At 32.0% G+C, this 14,494-nt stretch overlaps 3 protein-coding genes across 6 annotated transcripts in view; 2 read left to right on the top strand and 1 right to left on the bottom strand.

Moving 5' to 3' along the window:
• The window catches only part of LOC123007439 (ras-related protein Rab-27A), a 7,938-nt gene extending 1,599 nt beyond the window's left edge, over positions 1–6,339 (top strand). For both annotated transcript variants that reach the window (XM_044402736.1, XM_044402737.1), the window contains 3 exons: positions 3,320–3,434; positions 5,933–6,045; positions 6,094–6,339. In XM_044402736.1, coding sequence (XP_044258671.1) covers positions 3,320–3,434; positions 5,933–6,045; positions 6,094–6,286 — 421 coding nt within the window. In that variant the 3' untranslated portion in view covers positions 6,287–6,339. The remainder of the gene's footprint in view (positions 1–3,319; positions 3,435–5,932; positions 6,046–6,093) is intronic.
• Positions 6,340–8,356: 2,017 nt separating this feature from the next.
• On the top strand, positions 8,357–12,529 carry LOC123008295 (palmitoyltransferase ZDHHC6). 3 transcript variants are annotated; one of them, XM_044404081.1, is made up of 7 exons: positions 8,358–8,490; positions 8,534–8,671; positions 8,714–8,895; positions 8,943–9,027; positions 9,075–9,586; positions 11,779–11,966; positions 12,021–12,529. In XM_044404081.1, exons 2-7 carry the CDS (start codon positions 8,617–8,619, stop codon positions 12,163–12,165), a joined length of 1,167 nt encoding a protein of 388 aa, XP_044260016.1. In that variant the 5' UTR covers positions 8,358–8,490; positions 8,534–8,616; the 3' UTR covers positions 12,166–12,529. The 3 variants fall into 3 exon arrangements, with proteins under 3 accessions (XP_044260019.1, XP_044260016.1, XP_044260017.1); XM_044404082.1 differs by having other exon boundaries at positions 8,375–8,471; XM_044404084.1 differs by lacking the exon at positions 8,534–8,671 and having other exon boundaries at positions 8,357–8,490.
• Positions 12,530–12,733: 204 nt separating this feature from the next.
• LOC123008294 (tubulin alpha-1A chain) overlaps positions 12,734–14,494 on the bottom strand; it is a 14,474-nt gene continuing 12,713 nt past the window's right edge. The window contains exon 4 of the mRNA XM_044404080.1: positions 12,734–13,785. Coding sequence (XP_044260015.1) covers positions 12,832–13,785 — 954 coding nt within the window. The 3' untranslated portion in view covers positions 12,734–12,831. The remainder of the gene's footprint in view (positions 13,786–14,494) is intronic.

The following is a 14,494-nucleotide window of genomic DNA, read 5'->3' as shown; positions in this document are numbered from 1 at the left end:
AAAAAAAAAAGAAAACAATTTTGTAATTTTTTCGAAAATAGTTTTCCTACTAGCAACTATTTTATAATATTATTTAGAAATTTTAAAAGAAGTATTAATTTTGAAGTTTTTCTTGCTGGGTCGTAGAAAATTTATGTATGTTACACTGGAGGGAAATATTTTTTTCTCCCTCACTAATAGGAACTGCCTCATTTTCTTCTCTTGTAACACAAAGAAAAAATTCAAAAAGTCCACACATTTTGAAAAAAATATTTTTTTTCTAATTTAAGTGAATTTAAAATACTTTAACTTTAAAAAATCATTACTCAATAACTATTAGGCCGATTTCCTTCAAATGAAGACCATTCTAAAGGGATGGACTTGCCCTTTAGAATGATATAAAATTTGAAATTAAATATTGGCAAACTTTTCTTTGAACAGTGTTCGAAGAAGTTCGAAGTAAATCGAAGTAATCTAAGAAAAACCCTACGAGTAATTTTTTTGTTCTTTGTCACCATTGTGTAGAGCATCTTTTTATTAGTAAGAATCTAAATTTTCAAAAAAATATACCGAGTAGTTTTCAAGATCTGATTTTTTGAAGTTATGGTTTGCTAATCAAGCATTGCTCCATATAGGAGAAATGCATGTTAATCTTACTTAAAATTGCATTTTTATAAGTCTTTGTTTTAAGACTCTTCTTTTGCTTAAAAATGGTCAATTGCACCTTCTTTGTTCTAATTACAATAAACAAAAACTGTTTGTTTACTTAAAACAAATAAAGAGTTTTTTTGTTGTAAAAATGACCACTGATCATTGAGCAAAGAGGATCTAGAAGTTTAAGGAACGAGTCTTAAATATAAGGGCAAATCTTTTTCAAATCAAATCACTTTCCATTCAGATTTTGACTTGTTCACTTTGTTATAGCTTTTTGAACTTTTTATGAAAATGTTTTGAGCAAATGATTTCTCGAGTGTAGAATTTTTTTATCGAGAAACCACGAAATTGATTAAAATATTGTTTTTTACGAGATTTTACTAAACAGGATTGAAAATAACAATTTACTTTATAATTTTCTCAAAATTTCGTGAAAAACCTAAAATTCAATAAAATAGGCCAAAAAGTGTGTTGTTTTTGCCGTTTTCGAGTATTTAAGCAGGTTTTTCAAGTAAAAACAAAAATTGTTATTTAAACAGGCTAAAAAATTACAAAATTAAATAAAAACCAAATTATTTTTAGCTTGTTTCGCTTAACTTACTTCGTTTACTTTGCAAAATCTTATCTAAAAACGCTTAAAATTTGTTTGTTTCGCTCGGTTTACTAATAATAATTAGTAATAACTAATTTTTGTAAGTAAGTCGAGAAACCATCACAAAATTTGGTCGAAAATGCTTTCTAGCACATTTTTGTATTAAAAATTCAAGGTTTTTACGGGATTTTTGTAAAATAAAGCAAAAAAACAGCAAATGAACTAATGAAGTTTTAAATTATATTATTTTTTGTATTTCTCGAGCGTTTTAGCACGTTTTTCATCTAAAAACGCAATTATTTTGTTAAATTTCGTAAAAAACACGGAATTAGACCAAAAATGATGTCATTTTTGCCTTTTTAACTGACAATCTTGTTTCTTTTCACGAGATTTTGCCATATTGAGTCAAATATCACGATAATCTTGTAATCTAGTGAAAATATTTGGAAACTTTCTTGGTAAATTTTATTTTTTTGAGCTGACTCTGTTCATAACTTATAAGATGGCATTAATATCAATATTAAATTATATTTTTGCATCTTCTTCGAGCAGTTTTCTCACTTTTCAAGTAGAATTTTTTAACGAAAAACCACCAAGAGTCTTAAAACAAATACTTTTATAAAAATGCAATTTTAAGTAAGATTAACATGCATTTCTCTTATATTGATTAGCAAATCTTAACTTCAAAAAATCATATCTTGAAAACTACTCGGTATATTATTTAAAAAATTTGGATTCTTACTAATAAAAAGATGCTCTACACGATGGTTACGAAGAAAAAAATTACTCGTAGGGTTTTTCTTAGATTACTTCGATTTACTTCGAACTTCTTCGAACACTGATCGAAGAAAAGTTTGCCAATATTCAATTTCAAATTGCATATTATTTTAAAGGGCAAGTCCATCCCTTTAGAATGGTCTTTATTTGAAGGAAATAGGCCTAATATTTAAAGTATTTTAAATTCGAAAAAAATTATTTAGTTCAAAGTGTATGGACTTTTTGAATTTTTTATTTGTGTTACAAGAGAAGAAAATGAGGCATTTCCTATTAGTGAGGGAGAAAAAAATATTTCCCTCCAGTGTAACATACATAAATTTTCTACGACCCAGCAAGGAAAACTTCAAAATTAATACTTCTCTTAAAATTTCTAAATAAAATTATAAAATAGTTGCTAGTAGAAAAACTATTTTCGAAAAAATTACAAAATTGTTTTCTTTTTTTTCGAAAAAAAAATTGTCAAATTTGGTCAAAAATCATACTATTTTTTGAACTTTTTAGCTTTTTTTGAGATAAATCACGAAATTAAATCAAAAATGCAATTGTTTTGGAAAATTTTCTCCAAACCAGTCGAAAAATCAATGCTTTTTTAAAGCACATTTTTGAGCTAATAAACTGAGTTTTTTTGCTAAGAGACCAAATTAGGTCGAAAATGATAATATTTTTGCCGTTTCAATTATTTTTGAACATTCTTAGTAAAAAAGTTTGCTCAAAAAGACCCAAAAATTACCAAATTGTATCGAAAATTATGCTACTTTTGACATTTCTGAAAGTAAAAACAGGTTGTTGAGCTAAAAACTTCTTTTTTTTTGCAAAATTTTGCTAAAATAAGCCACAAAATCACTAAATTAGATTAAAATTACCGTTTTATTTTGATCTGTTTCTCTGGATTTAGTTTGGTGTTTCGAAAAAAATTATTCACAAAAACAGAAACACAGTTTTTGAATTAAAAGCTGTTTTTTTTTGAAAGATTTTTCAAACTTCTCCGAACACTGTTCGAAGAAAAGTTTGCCAATATTCAATTTCAAATTTTACATCATTCTAAAGCGCAAGTCCATCCCTTTAGAATGGTCTTTATTTGAAGGAAATCGACCTAATAGTTATTGAGTAATGATTTTTTAAAGTTAAGGTATTTTAAATTCATTTAAATTAGAAAAAAATTAATTAGTTCAAAGTGTGTGGACTTTTTGAATTTTTTTCTAGCGCATTTGATTTGTCTCACTGAGACGAACAAAATGATATAAAATTTGTCAAGTTGTCACGACATGACTTTTTTTGGTCGCCCTGTGTAATTGACAAGAATTGACCTTTTGGTAGGTTTCGCAGCTTAACAACGGCGTTTTATCGGGACGCCATGGGCTTTCTCCTGCTTTTTGATCTCACTAACGAACAGTCGTTCATTGAAATTCGCAATTGGGTGGAACAACTACGGGTAATAACACCAATTTCTGATTTTATTGTTTTTTTTGCACCAAAAATTGATACTTTGCCAGTGTTGCCAAGTCAAAAACATAAATTCACCACCAAAAATTCGACAAATTTTCACCAGATTACGATTCATATGGCAAAATCTCGTAAAAAACGCAATTTTTAGCTTTTAAAAATCTGTTTCAACTCTTAACTAAAAGCAAAAATGACATGCTGTGATTTTTCGGGTTATTTTCAACAAAATTTTGCGAAATAATTGAGTTTCTAGATGAAATACGTGCTAAAACTTCGAAGAATACAAAAATTATTTATTGTTTTAGTGAAATCTAACGAAATATTTGAGATTTTAGAACAAAAACGTGCATTTCGGCCAAATTTTGTGTTTTGTCGTCTTATTTTATCAATTCCGATTTAATTTTGTAATTTTTTAGCCTGTTTCAATGCAATATTTCGGACTTTTTGTGTTTTTATCTTTCAAAAAGTCAAAAAAACGCCATTTTTTTGGGCTATTTTGTTGAATTTGCAAAAGCATCCGAAAATAACAAAAATAAGTTGTCATTTTTGACTCTGTTCAGTAATATCTTGTAAAAAACAAATAGAACTATTTTTAAACAATTTGGCGGTTTTCGATTTTTTCTTCGAGAAAATTTGACAAAACAATCAAGTTAAAGCGTAAAAATATCATAAAATAATCTTTTTTTTAACAATTTAGTGATTTTTGACACGCTGTGGCAAACTCTCGCGAGTAAACAGAATTTTCAGTTTGAAAATCTGCTTGAACTTTCGAAAAAGAAAAAAAATATATCATTTTCGGCTTAATTCTGTGTTTTTTGGGTTGTTTTTAACAAAATTTTGCAAAATAATGACATTTTTAGCTGAAAAACTTGCTAAAACGTTCAAAAATTATAAAAATAATGTAATTGTAGACTTAATTTCTTGATTATTTAGTTTGTTTTAGCAAAGTCTAACGAAAAACCTGAGATTTTAGTACAAAAACGTGCATTTTTTGGGCCAACTTTTGTGTTTTCTCGTCTTATTTTTGTCTGATTTTGCTCAAAAAAACAGATAAATCAAATGAAACGGAAATAACAACAAATCAATTTTTTTTGTAGTTTTTAGGTGTGTTTGGACAAGATTTTGCAAAATAAATAAACTTCTGATTCAAAAATGAAGTAAAGCTAAGAAATGATATCAATATCGACTTAATTTTGTAATTTTTTAGCCTGTTTCAATGCAATATGTCAAACTTTTTGTGTTTTCTTCTCTCAAAAAAACAAAAAACGCCGTTTTTGGTTGAATTTGTGTCTTGTTTTTGACAAAATTTTGAAAAGCATTCGAAAAACAAAAATAAGTTGTCAATTTCGATTCTGTTTAGTAATCTTGTAAAAAACAAATAGAACTATTTTTAGGCAATTTAGTGTTTTCGATTATTTTTTTTCTTCGAGAAAATTTAACGAAATAATCAAGTTAAAGCCTAAGAGTTTTTTTCTCGCGAAAAACAGAATTTTCAGCTCAAAAATCTGCTTGAATTGTCAAAAAAGAAAAAAATTATATCATTTTCGTCCTAATTCTGTTTTTTTTGGGCTTGTTTTTTAAAAAAAAAATTGCAAAAAAATTGCGTTTCTACCTGAAAAACGTGCTAAAACCCTCAATATTTTTTTTTGCTTCAACGAAATTGTTAAAATTTTTTGTTTTTATTTCAAAAACGTGGTTAAACACTTAAAAAGCGCAAAAATAACACCGTTTTTGGTCGAATTTGTTGAATTTTTGGCTTGTTTTTACGAAATTTTACGAAATAATTGTGTTTCTAGCTGAAAAAGTATCAGAAGAAGACAAAAATAAATTGTTATTTTTGATCCTGTCCAGTAAAATCTTGTAAAAAAACAAACAGAACTATTTTTAACCAATTTGGTGGTTTTTCAAGTTTTTTTGAAAAAATTTGACGAAAGAACCAAGTTTCTGGTTAAAAACGTGGATAATGCTCAAATAATAGTTTTTTTCATTTCCAAAAAATTACTAGATTATCAAAGTTTTCATTAAAAAATTATACAAAAACGCCTAATATTGCTTTGTGGCTTTGCCACACGCACAATATTTTTTTTAGTATTTTGTATCCGTTTTCTTACTGCTTTTGTTTTTTTTTTTTTCGTTATTTATTCAAATAATATTTTTTCAAATAATAATTAAAAATAGTTCTCTTCAGAACAGAATATCTTTTTGTTGTTCCTGTTTTAGGTAATGGAATCAAATATACCAATTTGAATAAAACCAAATTATTTTCTCCAAAGTAAATAGTGTGTTTTTGGTGTTAAACTTTTGATGGAAAAAACGCTCTCTGAAAACCTCTAAAAGAGGTTAACCTCACTTTTTTAGTGACAAATTTAGTTCCTTAATATGTAAAGCCCCTTTCACATTTAAAGCACAGTTTACACAATCATGGATGGATTTTTTACCAACCTGACAAAAAAAAATTTTTAGTGTGATAAATTGGCTATTTTTTAGCTTCACGCGTATTGTGATTGCCCCGACGTGGTCCTTTGTGGCAATAAGGCCGACTTGGAGGACCGCCGAATCATAACGGAATGGCGGGCGCGCGAAATGGCGGAAAAGCTTGGGTAAACCCCCGACTGTGTCAAAAAAAATTCTCTAATGCTCGATTTCAGACTAGTTTATTTGGAAACTAGCGCCGCAACTGGTCAAAACGTGTCAAGAGCCGTCGAGACGCTCCTGGAAAAAGTCATGATTCGTATGGAGACGGCCGTCGATCGGGCCATGCTTCCAGGGCGTCGGGGGCGTCCCCGGGACCCCAACGACGTCGATTTCAACGCGCCCCCGACCCACAATTGCACCTGTTAATGTGCTACAACCGATTCAGTATTGTCGTTACTCCCTGAAGCCTATCGTTAATCACAAAGCCTATAATAATGTTATCGATGAGGATTAATTTTATGTAGCTTTTTACCAAATAAATGGGTATTTTTGATTCATGGCCCGGTTTAATTTCCCCAATCCGGACCTGGCGATTAATCGAGTTAGTCATTATTAGACATCGCACTTCTAAGACCGATTTTCACTAAATGTTTGGGCAGCGAACATTGAAGATCGCCAAATTGGACCCCAAATATAGAGTAAGAGTACAACGAATGACCACATTTCGAGCAATTTTTTATAATAGCAAGTATTGACCCACTAACATTGACACTGATCTACCCTAATGTAGCTATATTTTTTTTGTCTTTACGCTATTTACGTTCCAAAGTTTTTTCTTATGAATGATTGTAAACATCTTATTAAGACATAGGCGGGGACGGGTGTTCAGTCTCAAATTATTTTTAATTTTAACTCAGAAATGACGTGCTTTCGACAAAAGTTGGAATAAAGCAAGTTGTTTCTTTTGACGAGTCCTATTAGTGGTTAAAATATTTGCTCGCAATCCCCAAACACCCTGTATAATGCTTGCAAGGAACATCTGTTTGCATTTATTTCTTATCAAAAATAATTGTCAAGAAAATTCGTAAAATAAATTTAAAAAAATCCCCCAAACTTATGCAACTACAAATTCAATCATGTGTATATGTATGCCGACTATTACCAACCTTAACAAATTACAATGAAGCGCGCAAATTTAAATCGGTAAACTTTGAATATGAATATCTCGAAAAGTAGGCGTGGCACGTAAAAATAATGTATGTTACAAAAGATGCGCAATAAAAAGTTACATCGAATGGTTTAGTCAAATTTGACTTTGGCGATGGTCATTTTCGTATCTCGCTTAGGAAAAACAAAATACCTACCTTATTTTATATTTTTAAAATCTATGCGTTTTTCTGAGATGTATGAGGGGTGACACGATGGGGTTATCTTTAGTTTGAAAAACCCACCCCTAAATTTTTTTTTGTARAATGCAACTTGTTTTACGTCGTAGGGTAGGGTTATGAATGAAGATGAGAATCCCATAATTTGAAATTTTTTTATTGAATTAAAATCGAGATTTTGAATTACTTTATGTCAGAACAATTTTTTTTTTTGGTGTTTAGTGTTCACTATTTGACTATCGTGATTTTTCACAATCTTGTCAATTAAAATTATAGGCTTAGAACAACTTTTAAGATTCTAAAAATTGCGAAATTTGTGGAATTTTGGCCCGACCAAAAACTACTAGCAAGTGTTAATTTTGATTCTAAATAGAACCATAAGGGTCCCAAAGCTCGATCAAAAAAAAAAAAAAAAAAAACGGGGAATTTTACGTCTAGAAAACCATATTTCGAGCGTTTTTACGACTTAAGGTAAATTGACTATTTTTACGATTTTACTACCTTGAAAAATTCAAAAAATTCCAAATTTTTGAAACTTGACCCAATAACATTTTATGCACTTATTTGAGTCTTTAAGACCTCTAGAAATGTAAAAAATGTTAAATGGATCAATTTTAGTGTTGAAAATTTTTTGGATTTTTGTCGAGATTTTGGTCGATTTTTGCCACCCGGAAGGGTCTAATGGCAATAACTCCGGACTTATTGGAGATAACCTCTTATATTTGGCATCGTTGGAAAGAAAATTTAATTTTCTATCACATAAAAAAAAGATCAGTGTTCTACGATAAATAGTTATCGAGAAAATTTGTGATAAATTCAAAAGTATGGAAAATATAAATCCGACTATAACTTTAAAACTGTTAGGAATTTTGCAGTTTTTTTGACGGCAATCGATTCCCCGGAACATTTTACATAGGTTTAGGTCAAAGTATTATATCATTGAGGCACAGTTTTGCCGCAATTTACAAAACAAAAAAAAGTAAAAATTTGTTAACACATAATGTTATCGATGAGGATTAATTTTATGTAGCTTTTTACCAAATAAATGGGTATTTTTGATTCAAGGCCCGGTTCAATTTCCCCAATCCGGATCTGTCTTATCGCACGATCGAGTTGGTGTTGTCGATGTCAAATGAGAGGTTATGTTTGATGTTTTTGAATAAAAATGTGTGAAAAGATTAAAAAAAAACTACACACACTTATCTAACGATGAGGATTAATTTTACGTAGTTTTTTCCCAAATAAGTGAGTACTTTTGATTTAATTAATTTTAATTTCCCCCCTCCAGCTCTGGTTTATCGCTTGATCGAGTTGGCGTTCGGAGTAAAATGTGAGGTTATGGTTCAATGTTTGTTTTTTATTTAAAAAAAAATGTGTTACGGGCCTTTTGCTCGCATTTGCCATTGGGGCCCCTTGACTGCTTTAGGTAAGTTGCACAAAACTGTGACTTTTTTAATTTCTTTTCCAGGAATTATCAAATTGGTGACTGGGATGACGATACATTGCAGTGGGATGTGGTGGCCCCCTGCCCGGTCTCTGGGGGGTTTCCTCAATAGTCTCGTTTTTATCAGCTGTTCGGGCTTCACATTGTACAATTTTTTATCCTCGATGTACCACGGACCGGGTTATTTACCCCAAAATTGGAAACCTGTGAGTGAAGCCCCACAATTTCGCCACTTAACTTGTTTATTTTGCAGGTGAACGAAGGCGATTGCGAGTACTTGCAGTGGTGTGGGGTTTGCCAGGGGTACAAGGCCCCCCGATCGCACCATTGTCGCAAATGTATGATGTTGAAATTCCCCAAAAAAATTACTAAACTTGTGATTCAGGCGGCCGTTGCGTTTTAAAAATGGACCATCACTGCCCGTGGATTAATAACTGTGTGGGATGGGGGAACCACGCACATTTTGCCTCATTCCTGGCTTTTGCCACCTTGGGGTGTCTTCACGCGTCGATTATTCTCGGATGTTCACTTTTTCGAGCCTTAAATCGCGTTCATTACTTGTATTACGGTTCAGGGAAAGAACCGATTGTTCATTTAGGATTATATGGAATCATCCTGTGTGTCCTTGCGTTGGGGTTCACTATCGGTGTCGTAATTGCAGTAGGAATGCTTCTCTTCTTCCAAATAAGGGCTATTTTACGTAATAGAACAGGAATAGAAGACTGGATAATGGAAAAAGCCAACTATCGGCGAAAAAGTCGCAATGAAAAGTTTATTTTTCCCTATGATTTAGGAGTGTGGCAAAATATACGACAAGTGGTCAATTTTAGTTGCCAACCAATCGGCGATGGGATTTTCTGGCCTGTCGTCGACTCCTGCGACCAATTCACTCTAACAGTAACTGTCTTTTTATTTTTAATATTTTATTATTTTAATATTCAAACAAATTCCGTATTTATAGTTGGAAGTTTTTTTGCACAAAAAAGGGATAACTTTGTGCACAAAAAATCATCATCAGTCATTTTCGGACTCAATAAAACGGCTAAAATGAATGTTTTACGTACTATTTTATTGAATCCGACTTAAATAAATCCGTAAAGTGGCTATTTTTGGGAGCATATACAAAAAACTTCAATTATTAAATCGTATCAAATTTTAATTTTTTTTTTAACTAATTCTTTCAACTAGAAAACCATTTTTCATAGAAGGTTTTAACATACGAAATAGTAATTCTTATGCGGTTTTAGGTGTAGAAAACCAAGTTTCAGATTAATTGCAACAAAAAAAGGATATAGGAATAAGAAAAACGTCGGGTTTTTTTTTCAAAACTAATTCTTTCATTTAAAAAAACTATCCCACATTAAAAATAATAACAAATTGTGACTTTTTGATGAATTTGCATTTTTAACATACGAAATCTTAATTTTCAAGCGATTTTACGTCTAGACAACCCATTGGGACCTTTAGAAATGTGAAAAATTTTTTGAATCGTATCAAATTTTTTCTTTTTTTTTCCAATTAAGTAAGAACAGTCCTAGATAAGAAATAATAACGGATTGTGACTTTCCGGATGAATTTGCATAAAAAATCGTTGATTTCCGAAAAATTTCGATTCAAATAATTATTTGAGCAGAAATTTTTATAATTATAAGTAGTTGAAATCAAGCAAATGTCGTCTAATAACTCGAAAACACGTTTTTATAAAAAAAAATTAACACAGGAAAATACGATTTTACGTCTAGAAAATCCAGTTTCGAACTTATTGGGACAAAAAAAAAGACTTCACTGTAACAGTAACTGTCTTTTTTATTCTTTTTTTTTTAATATTCAGGGTGTTCGCGGATTACGAGCAAAAATTGAATTCGTTGTTAGAACCAAACAATTTTCGTATCCATTTTTTTCAAAGTTGAAAATTTTTATGCACAAAAAATAACTTTGTGCACAAAAAATCATCAGTCAGTTGTAATCGCGTTTTCAGGTGAATTGTGCACATCGATTTGAAATAAAATTGTAAATCAAGTCCTTTTGGACAACTACTCAAATGCTTTTTTATAAATGAATGTAAATATCGTATTAAGGCTTTTTAAAATGATTCATAAAATAGTTAAAATGACAATTATTGAATCTGACTTAAATGAGTCCGTGAAGTGGCTATTTTTGGGAGCATATACAAAAAAGTTCAATTATTGAATTGTATCAATTTTTTTATTTTTTTTTAACTAATTCCTTCAACTAGAAAACCACTTTTTATAGAAGATTTTAACACACGAAATAGTAATTCTTATGCGATTTTAGGTGTAGAAAACCCAGTTTCAGATTTATTGCTATAAAAAATTACTTAGGGCCAGTTTCATAATCGAACTTAAAGGAGCTTTTAATTAAATGTCGTTTAGAATGTGCTGATTACTCCAGACTTGTTGACAAAAATGTCACATTCTAAACCAACATCGGCTTTAAAGTCCCTTTAATTTGATTATGAAACTGGCCCTTAGTAATTAGAAAAACGTTTTTTTTCCAAAACTAATTCTTTCAATTAGAAAAACCATCCTAGATTAAAAATAATAACGAATTGTGACTTTCTCAATTAATTTTCATTTTTAACATACGAAATCTTAATTCTCAAGCGATTTTACGTCTAGAAAACTCATTTTGGGAGCTTTAGAAATGTGAAAAAATTATTGAATGGTATCGAATTTTTTTTCAAAATTAATTCTTTCAATTAAATAAGAACTATCCTAGATAAGAAATAATAACGGATTGTGATTTTCCGGATGAATTTGCATAAAAAATCGTTGATCTCCGAAAATTTCGAGTAGAATTTTTTATAATTATAAGTAATTGTAAATCAAGCAAATATCGTCGCGGATTACTAGCAAAAATTTAATTTGTTGTGAGACGACAATTTGAAACCAAATTCCGTATCCAAATTTTTTTTTGAAAGTTGAAAGTTTTTATGCACAAAAAAGGGATAAGTTTGTGCACAAATTTTAATTTTAACTCAGGAATGACGTGTTTTCGGCAAAAGTTCTCTTGACGAGTTCTATTAGTGGTAATTGGCGAACACCCTGTATGATTTGGAATATTTTCAGAGGGAGCAAATTGAACAAAAAACCGAAAAAAGACAAAGAACCAAACTTTACAAAATCATACACCCGGCATCAGGTTCATGGGTCCCCATAACCCAAGGACTCAAAGTTTGTTGTTGTCCCCCGTGCACCGACGAAGCGAGAATCAAACTCGAGCTCGGAGACACAGTCTCTGTGACCAGATGGCGAAAGTAAGTTTAAAAAAAAATCAAAAGTCAAGCAATTTTTTGCTCGTATTTTGTTAGGTATTGGTTGTTTGGAGAAAAAATTCAAGATTTGCCTCAGGATGAAGAGTCACTGTGTAGGATACGGGGCTGGTTCCCGCGACGGTGTGCAGTTGAGGTGATCGATGGTAGCGAACAAAGCGTAAAAGATAAAAAAATTAAATAAGTTTAAAAAATATCAAGTTTTCTAGTCAGAATCGTACAGTGCGATCAAAAAGTCTGTATCAAGCAAGCGTAGAAATTTAAAACGTATTATCGTATCAACAAGAAATTACTCCCTAGGATTTAGGGATATTCGTGAATAGGTTGCCACAAATTTGGTTAAAAAAAAGATATCGTAACTAGTGTCAAAAATTTAGGTTAAGTCACCTGTCAGCTTGTTTATAGATAACTCAATTAATAGTTGACAGAAAACGTCAACCGTCAACAAGGGGTAACCAACCCTAGGCATTCAAAATTAATTTTGAAAAATCTAGTTACAAACAACATAAAAAACGTAAATTTCCTAAAAATTCAAATCCTAGGTGGTAATTTCTTGTTGACAAATCTGTATGTCTGTGGAAGATAAAATGTCACAATGACAAATGAGAAATGTCAAAATCTCATTTTAGGATATTTTGAGACGTTTCATTTAATTAGCTTAATGTTTTAATTTTTATAAAATCTAGATAACATACGTCCTAGGACGCTTACTTGATAGAAAGACTTTTTTATCCGATTGGGGAAAAATTTTCATTGTTGCCAACTTAATTTTATTGATAAAGTGCTTTCACTGATACAAAACTACAAAAGCGTAATAAATTAGTAAAAATTGAAATGCACTGTGGTGTGTTCAATATTCGTCGCCTTCGTCCCCTTCCCCTTCAATGGAATCGACAGCAACCTCCTCGTAGTCCTTCTCAAGGGCGGCTAAATCCTCCCTAGCTTCGGAAAACTCGCCCTCTTCCATCCCTTCCCCGACATACCAATGCACGAAAGCCCTTTTCGCGTACATCAAATCGAATTTATGGTCCAACCTAGCCCAGGCTTCAGCAATGGCCGTGGTATTGGAGAGCATACAAACCGCCCTTTGAACCTTGGCTAAATCGCCCCCAGGGACCACAGTCGGGGGTTGGTAATTGATCCCGACTTTGAACCCAGTGGGGCACCAATCGACGAACTGAATGGTTCGTTTGGTCTTAATGGTGGCAATGGCCGCATTGACGTCTTTGGGGACCACATCCCCCCGATACAACATGCAACAAGCCATGTATTTGCCATGTCGGGGGTCACACTTGACCATCTGATTGGCGGGTTCAAAACACGCATTGGTGATCTCAGAAACGGTTAATTGCTCATGGTAGGCCTTCTCAGCGGAGATGACAGGGGCGTAGGTGGCGAGGGGGAAGTGGATTCGGGGGTAAGGCACTAGGTTGGTCTGGAATTCGGTCAAGTCGACGTTGAGAGCGCCGTCGAAACGAAGCGAGGCGGTGATTGACGAAACGATTTGGCCTATTAGGCGGTTCAGGTTGGTGTAGGTTGGACGTTCGATGTCTAGGTTGCGACGGCAAATGTCATAAATGGCCTCATTGTCGACCATAAAGGCACAATCGGAGTGTTCCAAGGTGGTGTGAGTGGTCAAAATCGAATTGTAAGGTTCAACCACAGCGGTGGAGACCTGGGGGGCGGGGTAGATCGAAAATTCGAGCTTCGATTTTTTGCCATAGTCAACTGAGAGGCGTTCCATTAGCAAAGAGGTGAAACCTGAACCGGTGCCCCCGCCAAATGAGTGGAAAACGAGAAAACCCTAATTGGAAAAAATAATATACAGGGTGTACCCGACCCCCGTATTTCTTCGATTAATCTGACAGTAGAGAAGATAACGAAATGCGGTTTCTTTTGGACGATTGACATTCATTTTTTCTATGGTCCAAAAATATTTTCGTCATTATAGGTAATTCCCATACAGGGTGGCGCAACAAAGTTATATTTTTTTCTTATGGAACACCCGGTATATTATGTGCTTATTTGAAAGAGTTTTTGATTCTAAGAATGTCCATATTAGGTTTAATGAGTCTATCATGGACTGTTTATCATTTATGGGCAATTTTATAAAAGAAAAGTACCATTTTTGCAAAATCACAACGGCTTGACTAGAAAGAAAAAATGAATAAAAACAATTGCCACCACTTTTACTGAGTCTGGTCCTAAATTATTATGGTAGAAATTCGATCAACAAAAAAGGACATAGGAATAAGAAAAACATTTTTTTTTCTTTTTTTTTTCAAAACTAATTCTTTCATAAAAAAAATATTCTACGACTTTCTATCACTTTTCAATGAATTTGCATTTTTAACGTACGAAATCTTAATTTTACGTCTAGAAAACCCATTAGGACCTTTAGAAATGTGAAAAAATTATTGAATCGTATCACATTTTTTTCTTTTTTTTTTCAAAATTAATTCTTTCAATTGAGTAAGAACTGTTCTAGATTAGAAATTATTTCTGGTCCTAAA

This window comes from Tribolium madens, unplaced genomic scaffold, assembly GCF_015345945.1.
Source record: "Tribolium madens isolate multiple individuals breed KSU strain unplaced genomic scaffold, Tmad_KSU_1.1 Scaffold_3;HRSCAF=73;Tcas5.2_LG2, whole genome shotgun sequence".
Taxonomy (NCBI): Eukaryota; Metazoa; Arthropoda; class Insecta; order Coleoptera; family Tenebrionidae; genus Tribolium; species Tribolium madens.
The sequence above is the reverse complement of the archived record's forward strand: the minus strand, read 5'-3'. Positions and strand labels throughout refer to the sequence as shown.

Excerpts from the sequence above, each read along its gene's own strand:
- LOC123008295 (XM_044404081.1), top strand. The coding sequence starts at position 8,617 with ATGTGTTACGGGCCTTTTGCTCGCATTTGCCATTGGGGCCCCTTGACT. Across the intron at positions 8,672-8,713 it reads GGGCCCCTTGACTGCTTTAG|GAATTATCAAATTGGTGACT; the intron begins GTAAGTTGCACA and ends TTTCTTTTCCAG. Across the intron at positions 9,587-11,778 it reads GCGACCAATTCACTCTAACA|AGGGAGCAAATTGAACAAAA; the intron begins GTAACTGTCTTT and ends GAATATTTTCAG.